At 46.5% G+C, this 10,645-nt stretch overlaps 1 protein-coding gene across 2 annotated transcripts in view; it reads left to right on the top strand.

The window, feature by feature from the left end:
* spon1b (spondin 1b) overlaps positions 1-10,174 on the top strand; it is a 467,163-nt gene extending 456,989 nt beyond the window's left edge. For both annotated transcript variants that reach the window (XM_067994217.1, XM_067994218.1), the window contains 3 exons: positions 3,402-3,566; positions 6,486-6,749; positions 9,259-10,174. In XM_067994217.1, the coding sequence (XP_067850318.1) occupies positions 3,402-3,566; positions 6,486-6,749; positions 9,259-9,422 (593 nt within the window). In that variant the 3' untranslated portion in view covers positions 9,423-10,174. The remainder of the gene's footprint in view (positions 1-3,401; positions 3,567-6,485; positions 6,750-9,258) is intronic.
* Positions 10,175-10,645: the final 471 nt, after the last annotated feature.

The following is a 10,645-nucleotide window of genomic DNA, read 5'->3' on the forward strand; positions in this document are numbered from 1 at the left end:
CCAGCACACTCCACCAGCTCATTCCCCAGTGCACTCCACCAGCTCATTCCCCCAGCTCATTCCCCCAGCTCATTCCCCCAGTGCACTCCACCAGCTCATTCCCCCAGCGCACTCCACCAGCTCATTCCCCAGTGCACTCCACCAGCTCATTCCCCCAGCTCACTCCACCAGCTCATTCTCCCAGCTCATTCTCCCAGCACACTCCACCAGCTCATTCTCCCAGCTCATTCTCCCAGCTCATTCTCCCAGCGCACTCCACCAGCTCATTCTCCCAGCTCATTCTCCCAGCTCATTCTCCCAGCTCATTCCCCAGTGCACTCCACCAGCTCATTCCCCCAGTGCACTCCACCAGCTCATTCCCCCAGCTCATTCCCCCAGCACACTCCACCAGCTCATTCCCCCAGCGCACTCCACCAGCTCATTCCCCCAGTGCACTCCACCAGCTCATTCCCCCAGCACACTCCCCCAGCTCATTCCCCCAGCGCAGTCTACCAGCTCATTCCCCAGTGCACTCCACCAGCTCATTCCCCAGTGCACTCCACCAGCTCATTCCCCAGTGCACTCCACCAGCTCATTCCCCCAGCTCATTCCCCCAGCTCATTCCCCCAGTGCACTCCACCAGCTCATTCTCCCAGTGCACTCCCCCAGCTCATTCCCCCAGTGCACTCCACCAGCTCATTCCCCCAGCGCACTCCACCAGCTCATTCTCCCAGTGCACTCCACCAGCTCATTCCCCCAGCGCACTCCACCAGCTCATTCCCCCAGCTCATTCTCCCAGCTCATTCCCCCAGTGCACTCCACCAGCTCATTCCCCCAGTGCACTCCACCAGCTCATTCCCCCAGTGCACTCCACCAGCTCATTCCCCCAGCTCATTCCCCCAGTGCACTCCACCAGCTCATTCCCCCAGCGCACTCCACCAGCTCATTCCCCCAGCTCATTCTCCCAGTGCACTCCACCAGCTCATTCTCCCAGCGCAGTCTACCAGCTCATTCCCCCAGTGCACTCCACCAGCTCATTCTCCCAGTGCACTCCACCAGCTCATTCTCCCAGCGCAGTCTACCAGCTCATTCCCCCAGCGCACTCCACCAGCTCATTCCCCCAGTGCACTCCACCAGCTCATTCTCCCAGCACAGTCTACCAGCTCATTCCCCCAGTGCACTCCACCAGCTCATTCTCCCAGCACAGTCTACCAGCTCATTCCCCAGTGCACTCCACCAGCTCATTCTCCCAGCACAGTCTACCAGCTCATTCTCCCAGCGCACTCCACCAGCTCATTCTCCCAGCTCATTCTCCCAGCTCATTCTCCCAGCGCACTCCACCAGCTCATTCTCCCAGCTCATTCTCCCAGCGCACTCCAACAGCTCATTCTCCCAGCTCATTCTCCCAGCTCATTCTCCCAGCGCACTCCACCAGCTCATTCTCCCAGCTCATTCTCCCAGCTCATTCCCCCAGCGCACTCCACCAGCTCATTCCCCCAGCGCACTCCACCAGCTCATTCTCCCAGTGCACTCCACCAGCTCATTCCCCCAGCACACTCCACCAGTGCATTCCCGCAGCACAGTCTACCAGCTCATTCCCCCAGCGCACTCCACCAGCTCATTCTCCCAGTGCACTCTACCAGCTCATTCCCCCAGTGCACTCCACCAGCTCATTCTCCCAGTGCACTCCACCAGCTCATTCCCCCAGCGCACTCCACCAGTGCATTCCCGCAGCACAGTCTACCAGCTCATTCTCCCAATGCACTCCACCAGCTCATTCCCCCAGCACAGTCTACCAGCTCATTCTCCCAATGCACTCCACCAGCGCATTCTCCAGTGCACTCCCCCGGGCCAATCCCCAGAGTACACCACCAGCGCACTCCTCCTGCGCACTCCACCAGTGCACCCCACCAGCCCGCTCCCCCAGCCCGCTCCCCCAGCCCGCTCCCCCAGCCCGCTCCCCCAGCCCGCTCCCCCAGCCCGCTCCACCAGTGCACTCCACCAGTGCATTCACCCAGTGCACTCCACCAGTTGGCCCCCCCAAAACTCAGAATCAACCCTCTTTGTTGTTTGTTATCGACAGACCTGTAGTAATGAAAGTTGTGGGGGGGTGTGGGATGTGGGGGGAGGGAAAGGGGGGAAAGGGGTGATATTGGTCTATGCCTGTAGTAAGAAACCTGCTCCGAGCCAATCGGCAGCCCGTTTTACCCATTGACTTGTCGATGGGAAAGAAAACCAAGGCTAGTATCAAAGGGGCTGTCGGTTCGCTCAAAGCTATCAGCGCAGAACAATTTCATCAACCCCCCCCCCTCGATTTTAATATGGGAGTGTCCAAACTACAGCCTCTAGAGCCTGGAAATCTGGCCACAAAAACCCAGGCAGCTCCATCCTACTTGTGCTTTTTTTATCTGTTTGTTGATTTGTTCTGTCTTAATTCCATGGGCCTGGAGGTTTGGGAAAGGGCTGTTCTTAGTACTGTTGGCTGAGAAATCCAACCAAGATCTCTTAGTTTCTGCAAATTAATGGGAACGTGGATTTAAACATTATGGAGCCAATTTTCATTTTACCACCAGGAACTCGCAGACCGGCCACCCCACCCCACCTGACTTTCGTTGACCTCAATGGAAGTACTGTAACATGCAACAAGATAATGGCAGATTATTAAACAAATACCTTGTATCCGTTTTCATGGAAGAAGAGCAGGATAAAATATACCAGTTATAAAAGGGAAACTGTAAAACAAATCATAGGGCAGGAACTTATTGGATTCAATACAAATAACAAAATGATAGTAGAGAAAATAAGGGGACTTAAAATAGGGAAATCTCCAGGACTTGATGGTTTCCGCCCCAGGGTATTAAAAGAAGTAGGTGAGGGAATTGCAGAAACGTTAGTCATGAACTGGTCTTACTGCTTCCGGGCTAGGAATGAAAATATCAGCCATGGTTCCTGCTCCTCCCAGTGCCGTGCAGCGATTGCTCTCAATGTCAATGTCAATGTCAATGTTTTTATTTTAACTCAAATAAAGTTAACCATCTCTTTAAAAACAACAGCTAATTTCAAGTCACTTCACTTGTTAGCTTACTCATCTCTCTTGGCTCCCACCATCCATTTTGGAAATGGGAGCCAGGTTGAAGAGATCGGGGAGACTGTAGTGGAGATGCAAGTGGGGGAGCCCCTGTGGAATTTCAGCCCCTGGGTTTTCATTGGCTCGGTACAATGCTCCAAAAGCTGATTCTTATCAGCCAACCAAAAGCCCACACATTGAAGATTGACAGAGTTGGGTGGTCTGAACTTACTAAGGGTTAATAAAGGTTGTTGGTGCTGATGTGTTGACCTGGATGCGTTGATCTGCATTTTAGCGTTGCGATTCCGCGGAGTAGATGTTGGATTTTCAACCGCTGTTCTGTATTCGGTCTCAGAGACCATTCCCTGTATGCTGACCCTCTGGTCGGACTGGAGCGACTGCAGTGTCACCTGTGGGATCGGCATGCGCTCGCGGAGGAGGATGCTGAAGTCTCCAGCCGAGGTGGGGGAGTGCAACGAGGAACTGGAGCAGGTGGAGAAGTGCATGCTACCAGAATGCCGTAAGTAGAGGTCTCAAAATGGTGAACTTTATAAACATAGAATTACATAGAATTTAGTGCACAGAAACAGGCCATTCAGCCCAACTGGTCAATGCCAGTGTTTATGCTCCACACGAGCATCCTCCCTCCCTACTTCATCTAACCCTATCAGCATATTTCTTTCTATTCCTTTCTCCCTCATGTGTTTATCTAACTTCCCCTTAAATGCATCTATGCCATTCACCTCAACTACTCCTTGTGGTAGCGAGTTCCACATTCCCACCACTCAATGGGTAAAGAAGTTTCTCCTGAATTCCCTATTGGATTTATTAGTGACTATCTTATATTTATGGCCTCTAGTTTTGGACTACCCCACAAGTGGAAATATCTTCTCTATGAATACCCTATCAAATCCTTTCATAATTTTAAAGGCCTCTATCAGGTCACCCCCCACCCCCCCTCAGACTTCTCTTTTCTAGAGAAAAGAGCCCCAGCCTGTTCAGCCTTTCCAAATAGTTGTAACCTCTTCATAATGTTTTTGGCCGTTGAGCTTGAAGACTCCCCAGGACGATTTCAACCTGTATTTGTTGTGACTATTGCCTGATACTCACTGATGCGATGGGGGGGTGGGGGGGAGGGTTGGGGAGTTGGGCTGTGTGTTACCCACTCAAAGAGGCAGCGATGTACATTTCCCATTGACCTCCATTCCTCCCCATCCACTCATATCGGACAATACGGACAGAAAAAGACCCTCTGGTCCATCCAGCCTGTCCCCACACAACTGTGATGTCTTGTGCCTCACAATATATACACTCCCCACCCCACCTGACACCCATGTGATCTCCTGGGAGAGGAGAAAAAACAGATAAAAAACCAGGCCAATTTGAGGGGAAGCAAATCTTGAAAATTCGTCCGTGGCCCCCTGCCGCAGTGTCCTGGCCAATATTTATCCCTCAACCAACACCGTGAAAATGGGCAAAACTGTGGCAAATGGAATTCATTGTGGACAAATGTGAGGTCATCCACTTTGGATCAAAAAAGGATAGAACAGGATACTTTCTAAATGGTAAAAAGTTAAAAACAGTGGATGTCCAAAGGGACTTAGGGGTTCAGGTACATAGATCATTGAAGTGTCATGAACAGGTGCAGAAAATAATCAATAAGGCTAATGGAATGCTGGCCTTTATATCTAGAGGACTAGAGTACAAGGGGGCAGAAGTTATGCTGCAGCTATACAAAACCCTGGTTAGACTGCACCTGGAGTACTATGAACAGTTCTGGGCACCGCACCTTCGGAAGGACATATTGGCCTTGGAGGGAGTGCAGCATAGATTTACTAGAATGATATCCGGAATTCAAGGGTTAAGTTACGAGGAGAGATTACACAAATTGGGGTTGTATTCTCTGGAGTTTAGAAGGTTAAGGGGTGATCTGATCGAAGTTTCTAAGATATTAAGGGGAACAGATAGGGTGGATAGAGAGAAACTATTTCCGCTGGTTGGGGATTCTAGGAGTAGGGGGCACAGTCTAAAAATTAGAGCCAGACCTTTCAGGAGTGAGATTAGAAAACATTTCTACACACAAAGGGTGGTAGAAGTTTGGAACTCTCTTCTGCAAACGGCAATTGATACTAGCTCAATTGTTTAATTTAAATCTGAGATAGATAGCTTTTTGGCAACCAAATGTATTAAGGGATATGGGCCAAAGGCGGGTATATGGAGTTAGATCACAGATCAGCCATGATCTTACCAAATGGCGGAGCAGGCATGAGGGGCTGAATGGCCTGCTCCTGTTCCTATGTTCCTAAAAACAGATGATTTAGTCATTATCTCGTTGCTGTTTGTGGGATCTTGCTGTGCGCAAATTGGCTGCTGCCATTACATTACATTACAACAGTGACTACATTTCAAATATACTTCATTGGCTGTAAAGCGCTTTGGGATGTCCTGAGGTCGTGAAAGGCACTACAGAAATACAAGTTTTTTCTTTTAATGAGCCAGGCTGACTGGGATTAATGTTGTAAAACATGAAAGATTCACTCTTGTGGATTGTGGTTTCACCTGGAATAAAAAAAGATGTGTCTTACCCTACCCACTATGCATAATGGAGAATATAGGGATGAAATCCCACTGCTCTTCTCCAGACTCACTGCAACAGATGGACTGGGAAACAGACAGGGACCTGGATTTGCAGGGTCCCAGAGAATTGTGCAGCCAAGAGGTTTTGGAAGGAGTGGACCCTCCAACAGTATAAGGGCAATCGTGCCAGATGGTGTGGGAAATCTCTCCATTGGGATTTCCTTTGTCCTCAGCCTCGGTGGGGGTGGGGGTGCCTGCTGTAACTCTGGAGGCTGGTACACTGAGCGAGAAGGGGCCCACAATGGTTTCTCCAGAGAGGACAAGTGGGGACTACCGTGAGAATTGAGGCATGGGAGGCAACCTGGATCCCGGAGACTTGAAATAAACTTGTGGCTAAAATGGCCACTTTACAAAGTTGAGGATTTGGGGAGGGGGATGGTGCACTTGGAGCAAATCTCTGGTGTTTCCGGGGAGCCCTGATATCAACCCTGGCAGCAGAGGCCGGAGGTAGATTCCAAAGATGCATTTGAAGTGACACGGGTAGCCACTGAAAACTAGAGATAAGAAAATAATTTTCTCGATCAACAACTTTTGCTTCTACTCTATTCAGGTATGTAAGAGAAGTGTTGGGGGAAAACCCACAGATTTGGGGTTTAGATGGAGTTACATTTATTGAGGAGGAACAGTGTTTCAAATGAAAGGCTATTACTCCCTGTACCTGTCTATCCTTTTTAGATCTATTGATTCAACCAGCAAAACTAATATGTTATCAATTCTGTATAAACAATACTCATTATTATTGAAGTTTGTGCTGTTTTATGATATCAGAAACATAAAGCTCATCTTTTTTTTCCAATTGCAGCCACTGATTGCATGGTCTCAGAATGGTCAGAATGGTCAGAGTGCAACAAGTCTTGTGGGAAGGGACATGTGATCAGGACCAGGAAGATTAAACTGGAGCCGCAGTTTGGTGGGGCTTTGTGTCCCGAGACCATCCAACGCAAGAAGTGCAAAGTGCGGAAGTGTTCGAGGAGGATGAGCGATGAAAAGAGGCGCCGCAAAGAAGCTCCAGAAAGGCAACGGAATAAACAGATGAGAGGAGACCCTGACATTCCAGATCATACAGGTACCTGAGTTCCCAGTGAGGCCTCAGGAAGGTTCTTGAACAACCCTGAAAATCTAACAGTGTGTCATTCCTTATGTATGCATGGAATTGATGCTGTGCCTTATCATCATGTGGGTCTTAGTCGTGGCTCAGTAGAGAAACTCTTGCCTCTGAGTCAGAAGGTCATGGGCTCAAGCCCCAATTCAGAGAATTGAGCAAGTAATCTAATCTGGCATCAGTGCGATGCTGAGGGAATGCTGCACTGTCAGAGGTGCTGTCTTTCTGCTGAGATATTATAGAGAGGCCCTGCCTACTCTCTCAGGTGAATGCAAAAGATCTCAAGGCATTATTTGAAGATGAGCACAGGAGTGCTCCCAGTGTCCTGGCCAATATTTATCCCTCAACCAACAGCTTAACTGGTCATTTATTTCATTGCTGTTTGTGGACCTTGCTGTGTGTAATTTTGGCTGCCACATTGCCCTACATTACAACAGTGATTATACTTAAGAAAAAGCACCTTGTTACCTGCGATGTGCTTTGGAACATCCTAACATTGTGCTCGGCGCTATAGAAAGGCAAGTTCTTTCTTTCTTGCTGATACTGCTCTCATTTAGGATTTATCCACCAATGAGGCATCAGCAAAAGAGCAGCCCTTGCCAAGATATTCAGTATCCAGGTCATTTATCTGGATTAGAAACAGGCACTGACCCCTGCCGTGTTTCTCCACAGATGCTGCCTGACCTGCTGAGTGTTTGCGGTATTTTCTGGGGTTTTTTCAGACATCCCGCACCTGCAGCTTTCTGCTACGTTTGTACAGATCAAAGGCATATACCATGGTCCTCCAATTAACCACGTACGAGGTCAGAGGAATCTCCCTACTCTCCCCGAAAGAACCTGAAGCATCAAAATTTAGATCACTTAAGATTTGTAAGAAGGTTCAACACTTCGCCTATATAAGACTCAGCAAAATTTGATGAAACCAGATGTTCAGAACCATTTCAAATTGGGAAAGATAAGTTAGAAACAAGTGTAACATCTGGAGACAGCAAATCATTCTTCCATTAGTGCTACTTTGCCTCTTGGGCTTTTCAATGCAGTGACAGCACTTCATCTGTATTCTACTAAATTTGTATTCAAATTAGCTCAACAGCAATCATTAAGAATATGATTTTTAGTGGTCTTGCATTTGACTTTTGTTTCCTTGAAAGAAACTTTGCCCTTTAGAATTGAAATTACTCTCAGTATTAGTAGGACTGACAGTGATATTATTGGTCAGATCATAGAATGGTGGAACAGGCTCGAGGGGGCTGAATAGGCTACTCGTGATTCTATATTCCTAAAGTAACATTTTGGGATGCAATATATGAGTAATTTGAGACATGACATGTGGTCAGTGTAACAGGCTCGGGAGGAACAGGTGACTTTGGACCTATGGTTCCCAAAGCTCTCCACCACTGGGGGTTTTCCTCACCTCATGTCTGGGTCTGTTGGAGACTAATTGACAGAGATTGATTGCTGTAATTGGTCAACAACTCCATTATTGTTGTATCATGTGACTACCAGGATGGTAGAAGGTGAATTAGATGGACCTTGGTTTTTTTTTTGGTCTAGTAATTCATATTCCTTTACATTGGGATGAATTTTAGTTTTCTTCTCTTGGGTGGTAATCTAGCAGAGTGAATTGCCCGTCTGTTGTAGAACCTGCCCGATTTTCATCCCACTGATTTCAATGGAATGACAATTGGGCAGATTCTACAGTGGATGGGCAATCATTCCAATAAAAAGGAATATGTGGGAATATAGGAATTACTGGACAAAAACAAAAACCAAGGTCCATCTGGTTCACCTTCTACCATCCTGGTAGCTGCATGTAATCTCAACAATAATAGAGCTCTTGCAATAAATATAATTATCGCAATAAATCTTATCAATTAGTCTACAGCAGACCCAGACATGAGGTGAGGAACCCACCCCCAATTTATCCCATTGCTTTTTTTACAAGGATGATACCAGAACCGAAAGGGTACAACTATCAGGTAGGACTGAACAGGCTGGGGCTCTTTTCTCTAGAAAAGGGAAGACTGAGGGGTGACCTGATAGAGGTCTTTAAGATTATGAAGGGGTTCTATAGGGTAGATGTAGAGAAAATGTTTCCACTTGTGGGGGAGTCTAGAACTAGAGGTCATAAATATAAGATAGTCATGAATAAATGCAATAAGGAATTCAGGAGAAACTGCTTTACCCAGAGAGTGGTGAGAATGTGGAACTCACTACCACATGGAATAGCTGAAGTAAATAGCATAGATACCCTTAAGGGGCAACTAGATAAGTACATGAGGGAGAAAGGAATAGGTTATGCTGTTAGGGTGAGATGATGTAGGGAGGGAGGAGGCTCGTGTGAAGCATAAACACCAGCACAGACCAGTTGGGCCGAATGGCCTCTTTCTATGCTGTGAAAAATTCCCGTAATCAGTTGTAATTGTTACCTCCCTTAAGTAACACTAACCCCCAAATCCTCCCGTTTGTTTAGGATGCAAGATGAGACCGTGGACAGCGTGGACTGACTGTAGCAAGTTCTGCGGCGGAGGCATACAGGAGCGTTTCATGGTCGTGAAGAGAAAATATCGCACCTCCCAGATCACCAGCTGCAAGGACATGAGAGAAATCCGTGCGTGCAGTGTTCACCCATGTTAGGAAGTGCGGCAGGCTGCCCTCACTCATTAAAAGGGTGCACTCATTTTTGAAGTGATGGAGAACTTTTTTTTCTTCTTTCTGACAACAAAACCTTTCTGTAAGCCTAACGTTTATAAATGTTACAATATCACTGTACACACATACCTGTACCCACACACTAGCACACAAGCCGATTAAAAGCAAATTGAACTGTTTAACCTGTGGTTACATTATTTTTTTTAATTTTCATGCACTGGTGCAGTGTTTATTTTTTTCCCCTGAATTTTAAAACTTTGCCATTGTAGCTTTTTGGTTGTGAGAAATGTTTTTTTTTTTTAAAATCCATTTATTATATGAACTTTAGATGCCTTATCAAAGGAAAGTTTACTGTTTGCTCTTTAGAGGTGAGGAAAAGTTTAAAAACAAACCTTAATGAATTTAACAATTTTAAAAAAAGTTTTATTTTGCCGATTGTCAGTTTCCGTGGTATCTTTCCTGCAGCCCGAAGTGATGGAGTCACAGATGTGTATTCAACCAAAGTCTCTGCGCAGGGTTTCTGAAGTTCTTTGGTGTTGTTAATTTTTTTGTTGAAAATTCATCCTTACACTGAGAGTGAGTGAGAGTGTGAGCGGGGTCAAATAATACAAGGTACGCTCGGCCTATTTTACCGTTTGTAAAAAAAAATAAGAAAAAAAAAGAAAAATATATAATTTTGATTATATATTAACTTGTCCGGTTACCATGTTTGACAATAAAACAAAATGGCAATAATATATTTGGTGTTTTCTTTTCCTGCCAATTTTATTGAAGGAAACTATAAATTATATGAGGTATGAGGTTTCTTTGGTTTCTCCTGACGTACACAAACCAATCGCCATGTTTAAGAGTCCCAGAACCAAGATGCCGAGAATTGCAACCCAGGTAAGCTTCATGCTTGCCCAATACGAAGTGCACACTCTCATAGGAACATAGAAACAGGAGGAGGCCATTCAACCCCTCAAGCTTGTTACACCATTCAATTAGATCATGGCTGATCTGTATCTTTACTCCAATTACCTGCTTTGATTCCATATCTTACTGTGCACAAACTAGCTACACATTTCCCTACAAAAACGCAGTGGCTGCACACAAAAAGTAATTCATTAGCTGTGTAGCGCTTTGGGACACCCTGAGGTCATGAAAGGCGCTATATAAATGAAAGTTATTTCTTTCCAATTACCTCCCCGTCTTCAAACCTCACTTCT

Source organism: Heptranchias perlo, chromosome 12, assembly GCF_035084215.1.
Source record: "Heptranchias perlo isolate sHepPer1 chromosome 12, sHepPer1.hap1, whole genome shotgun sequence".
Taxonomy (NCBI): Eukaryota; Metazoa; Chordata; class Chondrichthyes; order Hexanchiformes; family Hexanchidae; genus Heptranchias; species Heptranchias perlo.